The 24,777-nt window shown below is 46.1% G+C and overlaps 1 protein-coding gene across 2 annotated transcripts in view; it reads right to left on the bottom strand.

Annotated features, from left to right (window-relative positions):
• The window catches only part of LOC110525072 (sodium-dependent phosphate transporter 2), a 135,879-nt gene that overhangs the window by 60,999 nt on the left and 50,103 nt on the right, over positions 1–24,777 (bottom strand). For both annotated transcript variants that reach the window (XM_036979238.1, XM_036979239.1), the window contains exons 2-5: positions 5,061–5,674; positions 2,289–2,429; positions 785–870; positions 384–480 (exon numbers count right to left, since the gene is read on the bottom strand). In XM_036979238.1, the coding sequence (XP_036835133.1) occupies positions 384–480; positions 785–870; positions 2,289–2,429; positions 5,061–5,352 (616 nt within the window). In that variant the 5' untranslated portion in view covers positions 5,353–5,674. The remainder of the gene's footprint in view (positions 1–383; positions 481–784; positions 871–2,288; positions 2,430–5,060; positions 5,675–24,777) is intronic.

The following is a 24,777-nucleotide window of genomic DNA, read 5'->3' as shown; positions in this document are numbered from 1 at the left end:
GGTTGGGTTGGGCTAGGTTAGGGTTGGGTTAGGCTAGGTTAGGGTTGGGTTAGGCTAGGTTAGGGTTGGGCTAGGTTAGGGTTGGGTTGGGCTAGGTTAGGCTTGGGCTAGGTTAGGGTTGGGTTAGGCTAGGTTAGGGTTGGGTTAGGCTAGGTTAGGGTTAGGCTAGGTTAGGGTTGGGTTAGGCTAGGTTAGGGTTGGGTTAGGCTAGGTTAGGGTTAGACTAGGTTAGGGTTGGGTTAGGCTAGGTTAGGGTTGGGTTAGGCTAGGTTAGGGTTGGGTTAGGCTAGGTTAGGGTTGGGTTAGGCTAGGTTAGGGTTGGGTTAGGCTAGGTTAGGGTTGGGTTAGGCTAGGGTTGGGTTAGGCTCAGTCCTAGTTCTTACATGGTGCTCCAGTGTAAAGGATGGAGAAGGCGTTGATGCCTATCGTTGAGGCGTAGAACACTGGCAGGGCACGGAGACCGTTGGGCACCGGGTCATCCTGAAGACAAATACACACACAGGTCAACAAACACACACACACACACACACACACACACACACGCACGCACACACAAACACACACACACACACAGGTCAAAACCAAACACACACCAGAGGAGGCTGGTGGAAGGAGCTATAGGAGGCTCATTGTAATGGCTGGAATAGAATTAATGGAAAGGAGTCAAACATTCCAATGAGCCCTTCATCCTATACTGTAGCTCCTACCACCAGCCACCTCTGACACACACACACACACACACACACACTACTAATAGCGTATAATGTGACTGCCGGTAACCCACCTGATTAAGGATGAAGTGTCTGATAAGAAAGAAGAGGAACCCTGACATCATTCCTGACAGTAGGGGAGAGATGAACCAGGATGCCACTGGAGAAAACAGGGAAAGAAGGGGCAGGCTGGGTAATGTAGTCATTGGTCATGTTTGAGAGCATCAATTCTGATAGGTCATTGATCCTAGCTTGCCTGGGCAGACTGAATGAGGTACACATCACTGTGTATCCTGAATAACTACTCCTGTCTGAGCAGACTGAATGAGGTACACATCACCGTGTATACTAAATAACCACTCCTGTTGGGTAGTTTTCATAGACAGTCAGCCCTACCCCAGAGCAGGCTAGGTAATGTAGTCATAAACAGTCAGCCCTACCCCAGAGCAGGCTAGGTAATGTAGTCATAAACAGTCAGCCCTACCCCAGAGCAGGCTAGGCAATGTAGTCATAAACAGTCAGCCCTACCCCAGAGCAGACTAGGTAATGTAGTCATAAACAGTCAACCCTACCCCAGAGCAGGCTAGGTAATGTAGTCATAAACAGTCAGCCCTACCCCAGAGCAGGCTAGGTAATGTAGTCATAAACAGTCAGCCCTACCCCAGAGCAGGCTAGGTAATGTAGTCATAAACAGTCAGCCCTACCCCAGAGCAGGCTAGGTAATGTAGTCATAAACAGTCAGCCCTACCCCAGAGCAGGCTAGGTAATGTAGTCATAAACAGTCAGCCCTACCCCAGAGCAGACTAGGTAATGTAGTCATAAACAGTCAGCCCTACCCCAGAGCAGACTAGGTAATGTAGTCATAAACAGTCAACCCTACCCCAGAGCAGGCTAGGTAATGTAGTCATAAACAGTCAGCCCTACCCCAGAGCAGGCTAGGTAATGTAGTCATAAACAGTCAGCCCTACCCCAGAGCAGACTAGGTAATGTAGTCATAAACAGTCAGCCCTACCCCAGAGCAGGCTAGGTAATGTAGTCATAAACAGTCAGCCCTACCCCAGAGCAGGCTAGGTAATGTAGTCATAAACAGTCAGCCCTACCCCAGAGCAGGCTAGGTAATGTAGTCATAAACAGTCTGGGTCATGTAGTCATATTAGACTGAGTCATGTGATGACTAGCCAGTGGTGAGCTGGGTAATGTAGTCATATTAGACTAAGTCATGTGATGACTAGCCAGTGGTGAGCTGGGTAATGTAGTCATATTAGACGGAGTCATGTGATGACTAGCCAGTGGTGAGCTGGGTAATGTAGTCATATTAGACTGAGTCATGTGATGACTAGCCAGTGGTGAGCTGGGTAATGTAGTCATATTAGACTGAGTCATGTGATGACTAGCCAGTGGTGAGCTGGGTAATGTAGTCATATTAGACGGACTCATGTGATGACTAGCCAGTGGTGGGCTGAAAGAGATCCTAATAAACAAATAATTATCAATCTTGACCAGCTGCAGGCTGGGTAATGTAGTCATTGATAGTAAACCCTATGCAGAGCAGGCTGGGTAACATAGTCATTGACATACCAATCTTGACCAGCTGCATCCACTGTACGCCCTTGGTGCCAATGGCCACCATGGAGAACCCGATGGTCGAACCCACGATGCAATGCGTCCCGGAGATGGGTAGTTTGAGGAACGAGGCGATGAGTTGCCAAATCGCTGAACCTGTAGATAGATAGAGAGATAGAGAGAGAGAGAGAGAGAGAGGTGGTCGTACAAACTAAGATTTGGCCTGAAAAAAATCCCTTAAAGGAGATGCTTTTGTGTCCATTTTTGTATTTTACCAGGTAAGAATACTTTCTCATTTACAGCAACGACCTGGGGAATAGTTACAGGGAAGAGGAGATGAATGAGACCATTGTAAACTGGGGATTATTAGATGACCGTGATGGTTTGAGGGACAGCTTGGGAATTTAGCCAGGACACCGGGGTTAACACCCCTACTCTTACAATAAGTGCCATGGGATCTTTAAATGACCTCAGAGAGTCAGGACACCCGTTTAACGTCCCATCCAAATGACAGCACCCTACACAGGGCAGTGTCCCCAATCACTGCCCTGGGGGCATTGGGATATTCTTTAGACCAGAGGAAAGAGTGCCTCCTACTGGCCCTCTAACACCACTTCCAGCAGCATCTGGTCTCCCATCCAGGGACCGACCAGGACCAACCCTGCTTAGCTTCAGAAGCAAGCCAGCAGTGGTATGCAGGGTGGTATGCAGGGTGGTATGCTGGGTGGTATGCAGGGTGGTATGCTGGGTGGTATGCAGGGTGGTATGCAGGGTGGTATGATGGGTGGTATGCAGGGTGGTATGCTGGGTGGTATGCTGGGTGGTATGCAGGGTGGTATGCTGGGTGGTATGCAGGGTGGTATGCAGGGTGGTATGCTGCTGGCTAAGTCAGTTAGGTTCAGGCACAGTTCAAGAAAATCGCTTTTGTTAGCCTTCGTATTGGATGAAAAACCTGTTGTCAGACAGCTGTATAATACTACAAGACAGAGTAATGAGAATGATCTCCCAGACTGGTAGCATCCCCAGACCCAGATCACCCAGACTGGTAGCATCCCCAGACTGGTAGCATCCCCAGACCCAGATTACCCAGATTGGTAGCATCCCCAGACCCAGATTACCCAGACTGGTAGCATCCCCAGACTGGTAGCATCCCCAGACCCAGATTACCCAGAATGGTAGCATCCCCAGACCCAGATTACCCAGAATGGTAGCATCCCCAGACCCAGATCACCCAGACTGGTAGCATCCCCAGACTGGTAGCATCCCCAGACCCAGATCACCCAGAATGGTAGCATCCCCAGACCCAGATCACCCAGACAGGTAGCATCCCCAGACTGGTAGCATCCCCAGACTGGTAGCATCCCCAGAATGGTAGCATCCCCAGACCCAGATTACCCAGAATGGTAGCATCCACAGACCCAGATCTCCCAGACTGGTAGCATCCCCAGACCCAGATCACCCAGACTAGTAGCATCCCCAGACTAGTAGCATCCCCAGACTAGTAGCATTCCCAGACTAGTAGCATCCCCAGACTGGTAGCATCCCCAGACTGGTAGCATCCCCAGACCCAGATCACCCAGACTGGTAGCATCCCCAGACCCAGATCACCCAGACTGGAGGCATCCCCAGACTGGTAGCATCCCCAGACCCAGATCACCCAGACTGGTAGCATCCCCAGACTGGTAGCATTCCCAGACCCAGATCACCCAGACTGGTAGCATCCCCAGACCCAGATCACCCAGACTGGTAGCATCCCCAGACTGGTAGCATCCCCAGATCACCCAGACTGGTAGCATCCCCAGACCCAGATCACCCAGACTGGTAGCATCCCCAGACCCAGACCCAGACTGGTAGCATCCCCAGACCTAGATCACCCAGACTGGTAGCATTCCCAGACCCAGATCACCCAGACTGGTAGCATCCCCAGACTGGTAGCATCCCCAGACCCAGATCACCCAGACTGGTAGCATACCCAGATCACCCAGACTGGTAGCATCCCCAGACTGGTAGCATCCCCAGATCACCCAGTCTGGTAGCATCCCCAGACCCAGATCACCCAGACTGATAGCATCCCCAGACCCAGACCCAGACTGGTAGCATCCCCAGACCCAGATCACCCAGACTGGTAGCATCCCCAGACCCAGATCACCCAGACTGGTAGCATCCCCAGACCCAGATCACCCAGACTGGTAGCATCCCCAGACCCAGATCACCCAGACTGGTAGCATCCCCAGACTGGTAGCATCCCCAGACCCAGATTACCCAGACTGGTAGCATCCCCAGACTGGTAGCATCCCCAGACTGGTAGCATCCCCAGATCACCCAGACTGGTAGCATCCCCAGACCCAGATCACCCAGACTGGTATTATCCCCAGACCCAGATCACCCAGACTGGTAGCATCCCCAGACTGGTAGCATCCCCAGACCCAGAGCACCCAGACTGGTAGCATCCCCAGACTGGTAGCATCCCCAGATCACCCAGACTGGTAGCATCCCCAGACCCAGATCATCCAGACTGGTAGCATCCCCAGACCCAGATCACCCAGACTGGTAGCATCCCCAGACTGGTAGCATCCCCAGACCCAGAGCACCCACACTTCGTAGCATCCCCAGACCCAGATCACCCAGACTGGTAGCATCCCCAGATCCAGATCACCCAGACTGGTAGCATCCCCAGACTGGTAGCATCCCCAGACCCAGATCACCCAGACTGGTAGCATCCCCAGACTGGTAGCATCCCCAGACTGGTAGCATCCCCAGCACTGACACAATGAATGGTATACGTACCGACCATGGCGCTGACCTCCCCCGCCATGAGAACAGGCACCGTCTCGTTGTATAGGTTGACGTCTATGATGCCTTTCCGTATGGTCTCCCCCACCTTGGCTCCAAGCAGCATGGAACCCAACGTCTCAAAGATGGACGCCAGGATACAGGCCTGTTTCAGCGTCACCACCCCCGACCCCACCGCCGTCCCGAACGAGTTGGCCACGTCGTTGGCCCCCACAGAGAACGCCAGGATGAAGGCTATGACGAAGCCCAGGATCACCATCCACAGGTACTCTTGTAAATCCACCATTTTGACTCTCGATCAAAAATCCCAAATCCACAGAAAAAAAAACAAGACAAGGAGAGAAACCTACCTAACTCAACCTAACCAACTTAGCTAAAAGCAGCTAGCTATTGGTTCGTTGGAGAGGAGCTGTAAATCCTTTCCTCTGTGCGTACGAAGCTCTGCTGTGACTTCGTCCCCTTCCTGGTTGTGTTCAGTTGGAGGGGAGCAGTGTGTCGCTAACTCAGCGTCTGGAAGTCAGTCTGTAGAGAGGAGGCGGCTAGTGGCGGACGGAGGGGGCATTCCATGACTCAGAGCTGAGACAGTCCCTTCTACACACGTCCCTCACCTGACAAACAAACACACAAAGAAAAGAGAGGTTAGAGGTCACAATTAGGCTAGACATCTTCCCCCCAACAACAGACCAATGAGAATGTCTGCTCCACCAACACCAACCAATCAGAGTGACTGTCCCCCCCCAACAACAGACCAATGAGAATGTCTGGTCCGCCAACACCGACTAATGATAATGTCTGCTCCCCCCAACACCAACCAATCAGAGTGACTGTCCCCCCCAACCCCAACCAATGACCTGTGAGTCTAATGAAACGAAGTGGATGAGAGGGGCAGTCTTTGATTAAAGCGGAGCACACTGAAAGTGTGTGTGTGTGTGTGTGTGTGTGTGTGTGTGTGTTTGTGTGTAAAGCAGAGGACAGCTCCGATAGCCAGCCACAATAGGAAATAATTGCATCATGGTCCATACTTTAAAAATAATCAAATAATCCCTGTTAGCTGGACTGGGGCCTATAAAAAGACTAGTGTGTGGGGAACGAGATGTGAGCTATGTGTTCAGTGTTTTAGGAATAGCATATTAACACCCCTCTCCCTCCCTCACTCCCCCTCCCTCTCCCTCCCTCCCTCACTCCCTCCTTCCCTCACTCTCCCTCCCCCTCCCTCCCTCCCTCACCCTCCCTCCCTCTCTCCCTCCCTCTCTCCCTCCCTCGCTCTCCCTCCCTCCCTCGCTCTCCCTCACGCTCTCCCTCCCTCCCTCCCTCTCCCTCCCTCTCGCTCCCTCCCTCTCCCTTCCTCCCTCACTCCCTCCCTCTCTCACTCCCTCCCTCCCTCTCTCACTCCCTCCCTCCCTCTCTCTCCCTTCCTCCCTCACTCTCCCTTCCTCCCTCACTCACTCTCCCTCCCTCCCTCCCTCACTCTCCCTTCCTCCCTCACTCACTCTCCCTCCCTCCCTCCCTCACTCTCCCTTCCTCCCTCACTCTCCCTTCCCCCCTCCTCCTTCCTCTCCCTCCACCACAACAAGGCCCTTAGCTGTCAGCTGCTATGAGGCGTGATCACCTTTCACTGCTTCCTGACTGCTGAGTTTCCATCCAGATTAATATTAGCATCTGATGTGGACAAGTATCAAAGTTGTGAGTGCTGATCTAGGATCAGTTTTCAGATAATCTGATTCATCAGGATCTAAAAAAAAAAAAAAAAAAGGCAAAACTGATCCTTGATCAGCATTTTTAGTCTGAGACACTTTTTGAATAAATGGGCCCTTCTTAAACCAAATCAAATAAAATGTTATACAACAGGTGTATTAGACCTTACAGTGAAATGCTGAATACAACAGGTGTAGTAGACCTTACAGTGAAATGCTGAATACAACAGGTGTAGTAGACCTTACAGTGAAATGCTGAATACAACAGGTGTAGTAGACCTTACAGTGAAATGCTGAATACAACAGGTGTAGTAGACCTTACAGTGAAATGCTGAATACAACAGGTGTAGTAGACCTTACAGTGAAATGCTGAATACAACAGGTGTAGTAGACCTCACAGTGAAATGCTGAATACAACAGGTGTAGTAGACCTTACAGTGAAATGCTGAATACAACAGATGTAGGTAGACATCACAGTGAAATGCTGAATACAACAGGTGTAGTAGACCTTACAGTGAAATGATGAGTACAACAGGTGTAGTAGACCTTACAGCGAAATGCTGAATACAACAGGTGTAGTAGACCTTACAGTGAAATGCTGAATACAACAGGTGTAGTAGACCTTACAGTGAAATGCTGAATACAACAGATGTAGGTAGACATCACAGTGAAATGCTGAATACAACAGGTGTAGTAGACCTCACAGTGAAATGCTGAATACAACAGGTGTAGTAGACCTTACAGTGAAATGCTGAATACAACAGGTGTAGTAGACCTTACAGTGAAATGATGAGTACAACAGGTGTAGTAGACCTTACAGCGAAATGCTGAATACAACAGGTGTAGTAGACCTTACAGTGAAATGATGAGTACAACAGGTGTAGTAGACCTTACAGCGAAATGCTGAATACAACAGGTGTAGTAGACCTTACAGTGAAATGCTGAATACAACAGGTGTAGTAGACCTTACAGTGAAATGCTGAATACAACAGGTGTAGTAGACCTCACAGTGAAATGCTGAATACAACAGGTGTAGTAGACCTTACAGTGAAATGCTGAATACAACAGGTGTAGTAGACCTCACAGTGAAATGCTGAATACAATAGGTGTAGTAGACCTCACAGTGAAATGCTGAATACAACAGGTGTAGTAGACCTCACAGTGAAATGCTGAATACAACAGGTGTAGAAGACCTTACAGTGAAATGCTGAATACAACAGGTGTAGAAGACCTTACAGTGAAATGCTGAATACAACAGGTGCAGTAGACCTTACAGTGAAATGCTGAATACAACAGGTGTAGTAGACCTCACAGGGAAATGCTGAATACAACAGGTGTAGTAGACCTCACAGTGAAATGCTGAATACAACAGGTGTAGTAGACCTTACAGTGAAATGCTGAATACAACAGGTGTAGTAGACCTTACAGTGAAATGCTGAATACAACAGGTGTAGTCGACCTCACAGTGAAATGCTGAATACAACAGGTGTAGTAGACCTTACAGTGAAATGCTGAATACAACAGGTGTAATAGACCTTACAGTGAAATGCTGAATACAACAGGTGTAGTCGACCTCACAGTGAAATGCTGAATACAACAGGTGTAGTAGACCTTACAGTGAAATGCTGAATACAACAGGTGTAGTAGACCTTACAGTGAAATGCTGAATACAACAGGTGTAGTAGACCTTACAGTGAAATGCTGAATACAACAGGTGTAGTAGACCTTACAGTGAAATGCTGAATACAACAGGTGTAGTAGACCTTACAGTGAAATGCAGAATACAACAGGTGTAGTAGACCTTACAGTGAAATGCTGAATACAACAGGTGTAGTAGACCTTACAGTGAAATGCTGAATACAACAGGTGTAGTAGACCTTACAGTGAAATGCTGAATACAACAGGTGTAGTAGACCTTACAGTGAAATGCTGAATACAACAGGTGTAGTCGACCTCACAGTGAAATGCTGAATACAACAGGTGTAGTAGACCTTACAGTGAAATGCTGAATACAACAGGTGTAGTAGACCTTACAGTGAAATGCTGAATACAACAGGTGTAATAGACCTGACAGTGAAATGCTTACTTACGAGCCCCTTAACCAACAATGCAGTTAAGAAAAGAAAAAATTGTTAATAAATAAATAAACAGCTCTCCTCTGTCTCTCTACCTGGTAGACCATCTATCTGATGCCGCCTGGTCAAAACGAGAACGACATTGTTGCCGCCAGTAGTATTGAAGGAAAGGGAAGCCAGAGAGCATCTGGTCTCCTTTGACAAAACAGGCAGTTAACCCATTGTTCCCCGGGATGTGGATGCCGGGATGTGGATGTCGGGATGTGGATGTCGGGATGTTGATGTGGATGTCGGGATCTGGATGTGGATGTCGGGGTGTGGATGTCGGGACGTGGATGTCGGGACGTTGATGTCGGGACGTTGATGTCGGGACGTTGATGTCGGGACGTGGATGTCGGGATGTGGATGTGGATATCGGGATGTGGATGTCGGGACGTGGATGTCGGGACGTTGATGTCGGGACGTTGATGTCGGGATGTTGATGTCGGGATGTGGATGTCGGGATGTGGGGATGAGGATGTGGGGATGTGGATGTCGGGATGTGGATGTCGGGATGTGGATGTCGGGATGTGGATGTCGGGATGTGGATGTCGGGATGCGGATGTCGGGATGCTGATGTGGATGTCGGGATGTGGATGTCGGGGTGTGGATGTCGGGATGTGGATGTCGGGGTGTGGATGTCGGGATGTGGACGTGGATGTGGATGTCGGGACGTGGATGTCGGGACGTGGATGCCGGGACGTGGATGTCGGGACGTGGATGTCAGGATGTGGATGTCGGGATGTTGATGTCAGGATGTGGATGTGGATGTCGGGATGTGGATGTCAGGATGTGGATGTGGATGTCGGGACGTGGATGCCGGGACGTGGATGTCGGGACGTGGATGTCGGGACGTGGATGTGGACGTCGGGATGTGGATGTCGGGATGTTGATGTCAGGATGTGGATGTGGATGTCGGGATGTGGATGTCGGGACGTGGATGTCGGGATGTGGATGTCGGGATGTGGATATCAGGATGTGGATGTCGGGATGTGGATGTTGGGATGTGGATGTCAGGATGTGGATGTCGGGATGTGGATGTCAGGATTGCTGATATGGATGTCGGGATGTGGATGTCGGGATGTGGATGTCGGGGTGTGGATGTCGGGATGTGGATGTCGGGGTGTGGATGTCGGGATGTGGACGTGGATGTCGGGACGTGGATGTGGATGTCGGGACGTGGATGTCGGGACGTGGATGTCAGGATGTGGATGTCGGGATGTGGATGTCGGGATGTTGATGTCAGGATGTGGATGTGGATGTCGTGATGTGGATGTCAGGATGTGGACGTGGATGCCCGGGACGTGGATGTGGATGTCGGGATGTGGATGTCGGGATGTTGATGTCGGGATGTTGATGTCGATTCAGTCAGACCCCCCCCCCCCGCCCCACCTCTCTGATTCAGAGGGGTTGGGTTAAATGTGGAAGACACACCTCTCTGATTCAGAGGGGTTGGGTTAAATGTGGAAGACACACCTCTCTGATTCAGAGGGGTTGGGTTAAATGTGGAAGACACACCTCTCTGATTCAGAGGGGTTGGGTTAAATGTGGAAGACACACCTCTCTGGTTCAGAGGGGTTGGGTTAAATGTGGAAGACACACCTCTCTGATTCAGAGGGGTTGGGTTAAATGTGGAGACACACCTCTCTGATTCAGAGGGGTTGGGTTAAATGTGGAAGACACACCTCTCTGGTTCAGAGGGGTTGGGTTAAATGTGGAAGACACATTTCAGTTGAATGTATTCAGTTGTACAAATGACTAGGTACCCCCCCCCCCCACCCCCCACCCCCCCTCTTTCCCCTTCGTTGTAACAGGTGGCCTGCTTGGCCATTGGGCCTGTAAACAAAAGCATGAGAAGAGAGCAATGGTGTGTGTGTGTGTGTGTGTGTGTGTGTGTGTGTAATGGTATCCCGTCCCTCTCCTTTACCCTGCTCTAAATGGTCCTGATGCTGTAGTTTGCCGTCTTAAAAAGGTTTTCAGTGAGAGAGAGAGTCACCACCACAACACAAACAGGAAGCAGAGGTTTTGAAATATGCCTATACAGTACCTTGCGAAAGTATTCGGCCCCCTTGAACTTTGCGACCTTTTGCCACATTTCAGGCTTTAAACATAAAGATATAAAACTGTATTTTTTTGTGAAGAATCAACAACAAGTGGGACACAATCATGAAGTGGAACGACATTTATTGGTTATTTCAAACTTTTTTAACAAATCAAAAACTGAAAAATTGGGCGTGCAAAATTATTCAGCCCCTTTACTTTCAGTGCAGAAAACTCTCTCCAGAAGTTCAGTGAGGATCTCTGAATGATCCAATGTTGACCTAAATGACTAATGATGATAAATACAATCCACCTGTGTGTAATCAAGTCTCCGTATAAATGCACCTGCACTGTGATAGTCTCAGAGGTCCGTCAAAAGTGCAGAGAGCATCATGAAGAACAAGGAACACACCAGGCAGGTCCGAGATACTGTTGTGAAGAAGTTTAAAGCCGGATTTGGATACAAAAAGATTTCCCAAGCTTTAAACATCCCAAGGTGCACTGTGCAAGCGATAATATTGAAATGGAAGGAGTATCAGACCACTGCAAATCTACCAAGACCTGTCCGTCCCTCTAAACTTTCAGCTCATTCAAGGAGAAGACTGATCAGAGATGCAGCCAAGAGGCCCATGATCACTCTGGATGAACTGCAGAGATCTACAGCTGAGGTGGGAGACTCTGTCCATAGGACAACAATCAGTCGTATATTGCACAAATCTGGCCTTTATGGAAGAGTGGCAAGAAGAAAGCCATTTCTTAAAGATATCCATAAAAAGTGTATTTAAAGTCTGCCACAAGCCACCTGGGAGACACACCAAACATGTGGAAGAAGGTGCTCTGGTCAGATGAAACCAAAATTGAACTTTTTGGCAACAATGCAAAACGTTATGTTTGGCGTAAAAGCAACACAGCTGAACACACCATCCCCACTGTCAAACATGGTGGTGGCAGCATCATGGTTTGGGCCTGCTTTTCTTCAGCAGGGACAGGGAAGATGGTTAAAATTGATGGGAAGATGGATGGAGCCAAATACAGGACCATTCTGGAAGAACCTGATGGAGTCTGCAAAAGACCTGAGACTGGGACGGAGATTTGTCTTCCAACAAGACAATGATCCAAAACATAAAGCAAAATCTACAATGGAATGGTTCAAAAATAAACATATCCAGGTGTTAGAATGGCCAAGTCAAAGTCCAGACCTGAATCCAATCGAGAATCTGTGGAAAGAACTGAAAACTGCTGTTCACAAATGCTCTCCATCCAACCTCACTGAGCTCGAGCTGTTTTGCAAGGAGGAATGGGAAAAAAATTCTGTCTCTCGATGTGCAAAACTGATAGAGACATACCCCAAGCGACTTACAGCTGTAATCGCAGCAAAAGGTGGTGCTACAAAGTATTAACTTAAGGGGACTGAATAATTTTGCACGCCCAATTTTTCAGTTTTTGATTTGTTAAAAAAGTTTGAAATATCCAATAAATGTCGTTCCACTTCATGATTGTGTCCCACTTGTTGTTGATTCTTCACAAAAAAATACAGTTTTATATCTTTATGTTTGAAGCCTGAAATGTGGCAAAAGGTCGCAAAGTTCAAGGGGGCCGAATACTTTCGCAAGGCACTGTAAGTGCCTGTAGACCTTCCCAAGGCTGAGACAGGCAGGCAGCTAGGGGCTATTCTCAGATTTAAATAAAAAAACATGGTAAATGGATTCAACTAGTTTAGCAATAGCATCAACTGTTTAGGTCCTGACTCCAGACCTGTATTTGGGTGAAGACAGTAGATAGCTGCCTAGCTAACACCTGTTTATGAACTTTACCCAGACCTGTATTAGGGTGAAGATAGTAGATAGCTGCCTAGCTAACACTTGTTTATGAGCTGAACTGAGACCTGTATTAGGGTGAAGACAGTAGATAGCTGCCTAGCTAACACTTGTTTATGAACTGAACTGAAGCCTGTATTTGGGTGAAGACAGTAGATAGCTGCCTAGCTAACACTTGTTTATGAACTGAACTGAAGCCTGTATTTGGGTGAAGACAGTAGATAACTGCCTAGTTAACACTTGTTTATGAACTGAACTGAAACCTGTATTTGGGTGAAGACAGTAGATAACTGCCTAGTTAACACTTGTTTATGAGCTGAACTGAGACCTGTATTTGGGCAGACAGGATAATGTTAGCCTGTCTTATCTGTTTAGGTAGCCACCAGGAAACACGTCCAAAATGGCACTATGAGGCCCAATGCACCTCATCGGGTCCATGTTGGCCCCAAAGGCATTAGCCCAGTGTGGCCAGCTCTCACCTTGCCTGAAAAGAAAGCCCAATCTTTTCCCAGAAAACCTGATAATTTTGGGTTTGTTTATATTTGTCCTGTTACACACAAGTGTGTAATTGAAATGTTTCTTTTTTATATGCCAACTCTACCACCAGGGAGTGGGACACCACTGGGGAGTGGGACAACACCGGGGAGTGGGACACCACCGGGGAGTGGGACACCACCGGGGAGTGGGACATCACCGGCGGGGAGTGGGACACCACCGGGGAGTGGGACACCACCGGGGAGTGGACACCACCGGGCAGTGGGACATCACCGGGGAGTGGGACATCACCGGGGAGTGGGACATCACCGGGGAGTGGGACACCACCGGGGAGTGGGACACCACCGGGGAGTGGGACACCACCGGGGAGTGGGACACCACCGGGGAGTGGGACACCACCGGGGAGTGGGACACCACCAGGGAGTGGGACACCACCAGGGAGTGGGACACCACCAGGGAGTGGAACATCACCAGAGAGTGGGACACCACCAGGGAGTGGGACATCACCAGAGAGTGGGACATCACCAGAGAGTGGGACACCACCAGGGAGTGGGACACCACCAGGGAGTGGGACACCACCAGGGAGTGGGACATCACCAGGGAGTGGGACATCACCAGGGAGTGGGACATCACCAGGGAGTGGGACACCACCAGGGAGTGGGACATCACCAGAGACACCACCAGGGAGTGGGACACCACCAGGGAGTGGGACACCACCAGGGAGTGGGACACAACCAGAGAGTGGGACACAACCAGAGAGTGGGACACAACCAGGGAGTGGGACACCACCAGGGAGTGGGACACCACCAGAGAGTGGGACACCACCAGAGAGTGGGACACCACCAGGGAGTGGGACAATTTCTAAGTGACGACAAACTTTTGAACCGTATGTTTTTACAAGAGAAAGTATCTCATAATATATTATGTCACATGCACTTGTTTAAGAATATTTCATCACCATGATCAAACAAAAGAAACCCTTAAACCGGAGAGAACAAAGAGAACTGTGTCCGCCCCTTCAGCAGCCTCTGAAGGACCTTGTTTTGCCAACAGTTGTCTGCACAAAAAGAACTGTGTGCAAGCTGGTGTTGCACGGTATACTGATATTTAGATATGTATATAGCCTCTCTACTGTATATAGCCTCTCTACTGTTATAGCCTCTCTACTGTATATAGCCTCTCTACTGTTATAGCCTCTCTACTGTATATAACCTCTCTACTGTATATAGCCTCTCTACTGTATATAACCTCTACTGTATATAGCCTCCCTACTGTATATAGCCTCCCTACTGTATATAGCCTCTCTACTGTATATAGCCTCTCTACTGTATACAGCCTCTCTACTGTATACAGCCTCTCTACTGTATATAGCCTCTCTACTGTATATAGCCTCTCTACTGTATATAGCCCCACTACTGTATATAGCCTCTCTACTGTATATAGCCTCTCTACTGTTATAGCCTCTCTACTGTATATAACCTCTCTACTGTATATAGCCTCTCTACTGTATATAGCCTCTCTACTGTATATAGCCTCTCTACTGTATATAGCCTCTCTACTGTATATAGTCTCTCTACTGTATATAACCTCTCTACTGTATATAGCCTCTCTATATAGCCTCGCTACTGTATATAGCCTCTCTACTGTATATAGCCCCACTACTGTATATAGCCTCTCTACTGTATATAGCCTCTACTGTATATAGCCTCACTACTGTATATATCCTCACTACTGTATATAGCCTCTCTACTGTATATAGCTTCGCTACTGTATATAACCTCACTACTGTATATAACCTCACTACTGTATATAGCCTCTCTACTGTATGTAGCTTCGCTACTGTATATAGTCTCTCTACTGTATATAGCCTCTCTCCTGTATATAGCCTCACTACTGTATATAGCCTCTCTACTCTATATAGCCTCTCTACTCTATATAGCCTCACTACTGTATATAGCCTCTCTACTGTATATAGCCTCTACTGTATATAGCCTCACTACTGTATATAACCTCTCTACTGTATATAGCTTCGCTACTGTATATAACCTCACTACTGTATATAACCTCACTACTGTATATAGCTTCGCTATTGTATATAGCCTCTCTACTGTATATAGCCTCTCTCCTGTATATAACCTCTCTACTGTATATATCCCCACTACTGTATATAGCCTCTCTACTGTATATAGCCTCTCCTGTATATAGCCTGTATATAGCCTCTACTGTATATAGCCTCACTACTGTATATAGCCTCTCTACTGTATATAGCCTCTCTACTCTATATAGCCTCACTACTGTACATAGCCTCTACTGTATATAGCCTCTACTGTATATAGCCTCACTGCTGTATATAGCCTCACTACTGTATATAGCCTCTCTACTGTATATAATAGCCTCTACTGTATATAATAGCCTCTCTACTGTATATAGCCTCTACTGTATATAGCCTCACTGCTGTATATAGCCTCACTACGGTATATAGCCTCTCTACTGTATATAATAGCCTCTACTGTATATAATAGCCTCTACTGTATATAGCCTCTACTGTATATAGCCTCTCTACTGTATATAGCCTCTCTACTGTATATAGCCTCTCTACTGTATATAATAGCCTCTCTACTGTATATAGCCTCTACTGTATATAGCCTCACTGCTGTATATAGCCTCACTACGGTATATAGCCTCTCCACTGTATATAATAGCCTCTACTGTATATAATAGCCTCTACTGTATATAGTCTCTACTGTATATAATAGCCTCTACTGTATATAATAGCCTCTACTGTATATAGCCTCTACTGTATATAGCCTCTCTACTGTATATAGCCTCTCTACTGTATATAGCCTCTACTGTATATAACCTCTCTACTGTATATAACCTCTCTACTGTATATAGCCTCTCTACTGTATATAATAGCCTCTACTGTATATAGCCTCTACTGTATATAGCCTCTCTACTGTATATAGCCTCTCTACTGTATATAACCTCTCTACTGTATATAGCCTCTCTACTGTATATAATAGCCTCTACTGTATATAATAGCCTCTACTGTATATAATCCTCTACTGTATATAGCCTCTACTGTATATAGCCTCTCTACTGTATATAGCCTCTCTACTGTATATAGCCTCTCTACTGTATATAGCCTCTCTACTGTATATAGCCTCTCTACTGTATATAGCCTCTCTACTGTATATAGCCTCTCTACTGTATATAGCCTCTCTACTGTATATAGCCTCTCTACTCACTACTGTTATTTTTCACTGTTGTTTTTATTTATTTACCTATCTATTTTTCACCTAATACCTTTGTTGCACTGTTGGTTAGAGCCTGTAAGTCAGCATTTCACTGTAAGGTCTACTACACCTGTTGTATTCAGCATTTCACTGTAAGGTCTACTACACCTGTTGTATTCAGCATTTCACTGTGAGGTCTACTACACCTGTTGTATTCAGCATTTCACTGTCAGGTCTACTACACCTGTTGTATTCAGCATTTCACTGTAAGGTCTACTACACCTGTTGTATTCAGCATTTCACTGTGAGGTCTACTACACCTGTTGTATTCAGCATTTCACTGTCAGGTCTACTACACCTGTTGTATTCAGCATTTCACTGTAAGGTCTACTACACCTGTTGTATTCAGCATTTCACTGTAAGGTCTACTACACCTGTTGTATTCAGCATTTCACTGTGTGGCCTACTACACCTGTTGTATTCAGCATTTCACTGTCAGGTCTACTACACCTGTTGTATTCAGCATTTCACTGTAAGGTCTACTACACCTGTTGTATTCAGCATTTCACGGTCAGGTCTACTACACCTGTTGTATTCAGCATTTCACTGTAAGGTCTACTACACCTGCTGTATTCAGCATTTCACTGTAAGGTCTACTACACCTGTTGTATTCAGCATTTCACTGTAAGGTCTACTACACCTGTTGTGTTCGGCGCATGTGACAAATAAACTTTGATTTGATTACTAAAATACTATACTGTCAGTATTGCTCTACTTACTCGTTCATTGCTAGAGCGGTCTGGGTTGGATTGTCGGCTCCTCCCCCAAGCTAACACACTTGAATACTGTTACACGACATGTAGAAATATTGAAACTGTTCGCAAAACAATGTCCTTCAGCGGAGGCTGCTGAGGGGCGGACGGTTCATCATAAATATCTGGAACGGAGCCGATGGAACGGAGCCGATGGAACGGAGCCGATGGAACGGAGCCGATGGAACGGAGCCGATGGAACGGAGCCGATGGAACGGAGTCGATGGAACGGAGTCGATGGAACGGAGTCAATGGAACGGAGTCAATGGAACGGAGTCAATGGAGTCAATGGAACGGAGTCGATGGAACGGAGCCGATGGAACGGAGCCGATGGAACGGAGCCGATGGAACGGAGCCGATGGAACGGAGCCGATGGAACGGAGCCGATGGAACGGAGCCGATGGAACGGAGTCGATGGAACGGAGTCAATGGAACGGAGTCAATGGAGTCAATGGAACGGAGCCGATGGAACGGAGTCAATGGAACGGAGCCGATGGAACGGAGCCGATGGAACGGAGCCGATGGAACGGAGTCGATGGAACGGAGCCGATGGAGTCAATGGAACGGAGCAGATGGAACGGAGTCAATGGAACGGAGTCGATGGAACGGAGCCGATGGAACGGAGCCGATGGAACGGAGCCGATGGAACGGAGTCGATGGAACGGAGTCGATGGAACGGAGCCGATGATGGAACGGAGCCGATGGAGTCAATGGAACGGAGCCGATGGAACGGAGTCAATGGAACGGAGCCGATGGAACGGAGTCGATGGAACGGAGCCGATGGAACGGAGCTGATGGAACGGAGCCGATGGAACGGAGCCGATGATGGAACGGAGTCGATGGAACGGAGCCGATGGAACGGAGCCGATGGAACGGCCTCAAACACATGGTTTACAGGGATTCCATACCATTCCACTGATTCCGCCCCAGCCATTACCACGAGCCCGTCCTCCCCAATTAAGGTGCCACCAACCTCCTGTGATGTCCATACCAGCTAGAACACTTTTACAATGCTATATGATACCGGTAGCTTCCAACATTAAAAAGGTGCACTATGCCGAAATCGCTCCGCCATTTCCTGGTTGATACAATTCTAATAGTTCCCGCCCTAATTTCAGTTTATGTACCAAAACAAGCGAGTATAGTGTAGAGAATCATTGTGCCATCTAAACCACTGTAAAATATATTTTCCATAACCAAAAATTATTGTCTTTTCAGCTGTTTGAAGCTGGTGTACAAAACTGAAATAAAAAAAATAAAAAAATGTAAATACCAAACTTAACAGGAAAAGATAGAAATAGAACAGATCTATGGGGTTCTTAAAACGTCAACTATAACTGATATTTCTGTGTGAAATTGATAGGGTCGTCAAAACAATTAGATACTGCAGCTTTAAAACTGTAAGCCTACTTTCCTTGTTACAGCTGAAGCAAACATCAATTCACAACCCTAGTACTGTGTTTGTGATGACATGCTAACTAACATGCTAACCGTAATGTAAAATATGCTGATTTCAAAGATGACTGACACCAAAAACGTAATTATTAATTCCCCTTAGGTCTCCCTCGCCACCAAAAACGTAATTATTAATTCCCTTAGGTCTCCCTCGCCACCAAAAACGTAATTATTAATTCCCCTTAGGTCTCCCTCGCCACCAAAAACGTAATTATTAATTCCCTTAGGTCTCCCTCGCCACCAAAAACGTAATTATTAATTCCCTTAGGTCTCCCTCGCCACCAAAAACGTAATTATTAATTCCCCTAGGTCTCCCTCGCCACCAAAAACGTAATTATTAATTCCCTTAGGTCTCCCTCGCCACAAAAAACGTAATTATTAATTCCCCTAGGTCTCCCTCACCACAAAAAAAACGTAATTATTAATTCCCCTAGGTCTCCCTCGCCACCAAAAACGTAATTATTAATTCCCCTAGGTCTCCCTCGCCACAAAAAAACGTAATTATTAATTCCCCTAGGTCTCCCTCGCCACCAAAAACGTAATTATTAATTTCCCTAGGTCTCCCTCGCCACCAAAAAACGTAATTATTAATTCCCCTAGGTCTCCCTCGCCACCAAAAACGTAATTATTAATTTCCCTAGGTCTCCGTCGCCACCAAAAACGTAATTATTAATTCCCTTAGGTCTCCCTCGCCACAAAAAACGTAATTATTAATTCCCCTAGGTCTCCCTCACCACAAAAAAACGTAATTATTAATTCCCCTAGGTCTCCCTCGCCACCAAAAACGTAATTATTAATTCCCCTAGGTCTCCCTCGCCACAAAAAAACGTAATTATTAATTCCCCTAGGTCTCCCTCGCCACCAAAAACGTAATTATTAATTTCCCTAGGTCTCCCTCGCCACCAAAAAACGTAATTATTAATTCCCCTAGGTCTCCCTCGCCACCAAAAACGTAATTATTAATTTCCCTAGGTCTCCCTCGCCACCAAAAAAACTCATTCATCTCCACGTCTGGTTTCTACATTTCCATAGCGACACAGCCAGATTCCACAGCCATTCTCTGCCTGCAAATGACATCACTACTCTTAAAGAGACAGCACGTATTTTTTTTTAAATAAAGAGATTTGCTCCTTAATGTGCAAATGCTGTTGATCAATATAATAAAATGATATGTTCTCCTAAATGGAAGGGATTGTTTGTCATCATGAAATCAGCTATAAAAAAAAGCGGAATAACTCAATCCATGATGCACTCCTATTGAATTATATTCATTCACCTGCATTATGAATAGACCTAGGTTACATCTTGATTTACCCAGTTTATCAATAAAGATTTACTATTCAAATGAATTATTACCATTGTGTTGTTTTGTAGCTAGATTGGTTAAAAACAAAAGTCAAAATTGATTGGATGATTTGATTCATTAATTCATATATGGCTGTCTCTCAATTAAAACAACAAAAAAGCATTTTTTTTTTTAAATGGACGCAACTTTTTTCAAATGTAATCATATTGAAACCCAAAAGATGCCCAACTTCCAGGGCAGTAGCTGAGTTTATCTGTGTGGATCAAGTGCCATTCTGTGACTTTTGGGCTAGTGTAGGGCTAGCCTGTGTTGGGCTAGCCTGTGTTGGTCTGGTGTAGGCTAGCCTGTGTTGGGCTGGTGTAGGGCTAGCCTGTGTTGGGCTAGTGTAGGCTAGCCTGTGTTTGGCTAGCCTGTGTTGGGCTGGTGTTGGCTAGCCTGTATTGGGCTGGCTCTGAATAGGCAAGAACACACCTGGGTTCAAATACTATTTGAAATCTTTAAAAGTATTTAATAATTTGCATCAGCCTGCCTGTGGAGTCAGATGCATCGGGTTTGCAATTTCTCAACTATTGGTCCTGCTTCCATCGCACCAGGCAAGCTCAATCAAGCCCAGATGAAGTATTTTGAATGATTTAGAGTAGCATTTAAACCCAGGTCTGGATAGGAGTACAACGCTAGTCCTGCCTGTGACACACTGTCCATATGCTTCAATACCCCAGAGAAATCTCTCACCCGCTGATCAAAAACCCAACTCGATACCCCATGGGACTAAATACTTCCTGTTTCTGATTTGTTTTCCCACAAGTGATCAAAATTAATTTGTAGAGGTAAATGCTGCACATGTCCCCTACAGTAAGCCTCCCCCCAAGCCCCCCCCCCCCCCCCCCCCCCCCCCCCCCCATTGAATTATATTCATTCACCTGCATTATGAATAGACCTAGGTTACATCTTGATTTACCCAGTTTATCAATAAAGATTTACTATTCAAATGAATTATTACCATTGTGTTGTTTTGTAGCTAGATTGGTTAAAAACAAAAGTCAAAATTGATTGGATGATTTGATTCATTAATTCATATATGGCTGTCTCTCAATTAAAACAACAAAAAAGCATTTTTTTTTTTTAAATGGACGCAACTTTTTTCAAATGTAATCATATTGAAACCCAAAAGATGCCCAACTTCCAGGGCAGTAGCTGAGTTTATCTGTGTGGATCAAGTGCCATTCTGTGACTTTTGGGCTAGTGTAGGGCTAGCCTGTGTTGGGCTAGCCTGTGTTGGTCTGGTGTAGGCTAGCCTGTGTTGGGCTGGTGTAGGGCTAGCCTGTGTTGGGCTAGTGTAGGCTAGCCTGTGTTTGGCTAGCCTGTGTCTGGCTGGTGTAGGCTAGCCTGTGTTGGGCTGGTGTTGGCTAGCCTGTATTGGGCTGGCTCTGAATAGGCAAGAACACACCTGGGTTCAAATACTATTTGAAATCTTTAAAAGTATTTTATAATTTGCATCAGCCTGCCTGTGGAGTCAGATGCATCGGGTTTGCAATTTCTCAACTATTGGTCCTGCTTCCATCACACCAGGCAAGCTCAATCAAGCCCAGATTAAGTATTTTGAATGATTTAGAGTAGCATTTAAACCCAGGTCTGGATAGGAGTACAACGCTAGTCCTGCCTGTGACACACTGTCCATATGCTTCAATACCCCAGAGAAATCTCTCACCCGCTGATCAAAAACCCAACTCGATACCCCATGGGACTAAATACTTCCTGTTTCTGATTTGTTTTCCCACAAGTGATCAAAATTAATTTGTAGAGGTAAATGCTGCACATGTCCCCTACAGTAAGCCTCCCCCCAAGCCCCCCCCCCATGTAAACAGCTTGAAACCAGACTAATACATATTGTGGGCTCTGGGGGCACGAGGGCTACGAAGCTCTTTTCCAAACATCCCACTCTACTAGCCTGCAATCCTCCCTGACACACCAGCCCACCCTCTCTCCGTCCCACAGCTCAGACCTCTCTGGACATGCAGAGGGTCATAGCCCTGACAGACCCTGCGTGTCGCTGGCTCAACATCAAGCAGAAAACACAGTAGAGCTGGGCAACTGCCTGCCACCCCCCCTATCCCTGTTTCTATTTCTAAATCTGGTGTCACGCGATTACATGTTGTGCAGTCCTCCTCACTATGACTCGTCGGGAAAGCATGCGGTTTGTTAGGCTACAGGCACCTTTTGCTGCGATTACAGCTGTAAGTCGCTTGGGGTATGGTTCTATCAGTTTTGCACATTGAGAGACTGACATTTTTTCCCATTCCTCCTTGCAAAACAGCTCGAGCTCAGTGAGGTTGGATGGAGAGCATTTGTGAACAGCAGTTTTCAGTTCTTTCCACAGATTCTCGATTGGATTCAGGTCTGGACTTTGACTTGGCCATTCTAACACCTGGATATGTTTATTTTTGAACCATTCCATTGTAGATTTTGCTTTATGTTTTGGATCATTGTCTTGTTGGAAGACAAATCTCCGTCCCAGTCTCAGGTCTTTTGCAGACTCCATCAGGTTTTCTTCCAGAATGGTCCTGTATTTGGCTCCATCCATCTTCCCATCAATTTTAACCATCTTCCCTGTCCCTGCTGAAGAAAAACAGGCCCAAACCATGATGCTGCCACCACCATGTTTGACAGTGGGGATGGTGTGTTCAGAGGGATGAGCTGTGTTGCTTTCACGCCAAACATAACGTTTTGCATTGTTGCCAAAAAGTTCAATTTTGGTTTCATCTGACCAGAGCACCTTCTTCCACATGTTTGGTGTGTCTCCCAGGTGGCTTGTGGCAAACTTTAAACAACACTTTTTATGGATATCTTTAAGAAATGGCTTTCTTCTTGCCACTCTTCCATAAAGGCCAGATTTGTGCAATATACGACTGATTGTTGTCCTATGGGCAGAGTCTCCCACCTCAGCTGTAGATCTCTGCAGTTCATCCAGAGTGATCATGGGCCTCTTGGCTGCATCTCTGATCAGTCTTCTCCTTGTATGAGCTGAAAGTTTAGAGGGACGGCCAGGTCTTGGTAGATTTGCAGTGGTCTGATACTCCTTCCATTTCAATATTATCGCTTGCACAGTGCTCCTTGGGATGTTTAAAGCTTGGGAAATCTTTTTGTATCCAAATCCGGCTTTAAACTTCTTCACAACAGTATCTCGGACCTGCCTGGTGTGTTCCTTGTTCTTCATGATGCTCTCTGCGCTTTTAACGGACCTCAGAGACTATCACAGTGCAGGTGCATTTATACGGAGACTTGATTACACACAGGTGGATTGTATTTATCATCGTTAGTCATTTAGGTCAACATTGGATCATTCAGAGATCCTCACTGAACTTCTGGAGAGAGTTTGCTGCACTGAAAGTAAAAGGGCTGAATAATTTTGCACGCCCAATTTTTCAGTTTTTGATTTGTTAAAAAAGTTTGAAATAACCAATAAATGTCGTTCCACTTCATGATTGTGTCCCACTTGTTGTTGATTCTTCACAAAAAAAAATACTGTTTTATATCTTTATGTTTGAAGCCTGAAATGTGGCAAAAGGTCGCAAAGTTCAACGGGGCCGAATACTTTAGCAAGGCACTGTATATATATACACATATACATATATATACACATATACATATATACATATATACATATATATATATATATATATATACATATATACATACATATACATATATACATACATATATACATATATATATAAAATGTAACATTTTCTTGTGACAAAACCATCAGTCGAGTTGAAAAAAGGAATGGAAACCCATCTAACTTGTAATTTGTATTTTTTACATGGGAATGTGAACCGCAAAAGGTATTTTTATGAGCACTACGTCGTCACGCACAGCCTTTTCTCTGTCAATTTGATCTATGGTGGGAAAAATGCAGTTTTTTTTTTATTATCAAATACTTTAAAGTACTACTTTTTTTTGTTGGTATCTGTACTTTACAATTTATATTTTTGACAACTTGTACTTCACTTACATTCCTAAAGAAAATAACTCAAGTAGTATTTTACTTTCACTTTTTACTTGAGTTATTTTCTATTAAGGGTGTCTTTACTTTTACTACAATTTGACAATTGGGTACTTTTTCCACCTCTGGAATATCCAACAGGTTATGTATCTACAGGAAGTGGAACTATTCCCTATATAGTGAACTACTTCAGACCAGGGCTCATAGGGATCTGGTCAGAAGTTGTTCACTATATTAATTTTTTTTACCCTTATTTAACTAGGCAAGTCAGTTAAGAACAAATTCTTATTTACAATGACAGGCCTACCAGGGGACAGTGGGCCTTGTTAAGGGGGATAATGACAGATTTGTACCTTGTCAGCTCAGGGATTCGATCCAGCAACCTTTCGGTAACCGGACCAATGCTCTAACCACTAGGGTACCTGCCGCCCCAAACGTGTGTCAGAAGGGGGATATAGGGCTGTGACAGTCATGGAATTTTGGATGAGACGTGAAGAGAGACGTGAAGGAGAGTATACTTCCTGATGAACTCTTGTCATCGTGTAAGTGAATAAATCAATGTTATTCTCAGAGGCTACCCGGGAACATATGCCAGTCCACGTGATCAAAACAAGTATTTTTCATGCAGAAGGTGGTTTAACTGTGGCACAGAATCAGACGTGTGTGTGTGTGTGTGTTTGTGAGCTCCTGTCTCAGGGGGAATTGTCAGGCTTGCGAGTTTCTAAACGGGGAAACAGTG

This window comes from Oncorhynchus mykiss, chromosome 6 (genome assembly GCF_013265735.2).
Source record: "Oncorhynchus mykiss isolate Arlee chromosome 6, USDA_OmykA_1.1, whole genome shotgun sequence".
NCBI lineage: Eukaryota > Metazoa > Chordata > Actinopteri > Salmoniformes > Salmonidae > Oncorhynchus > Oncorhynchus mykiss.
Note: the sequence above shows the minus strand (reverse complement) of the source record. Positions and strands in the feature narration are given on the sequence as shown.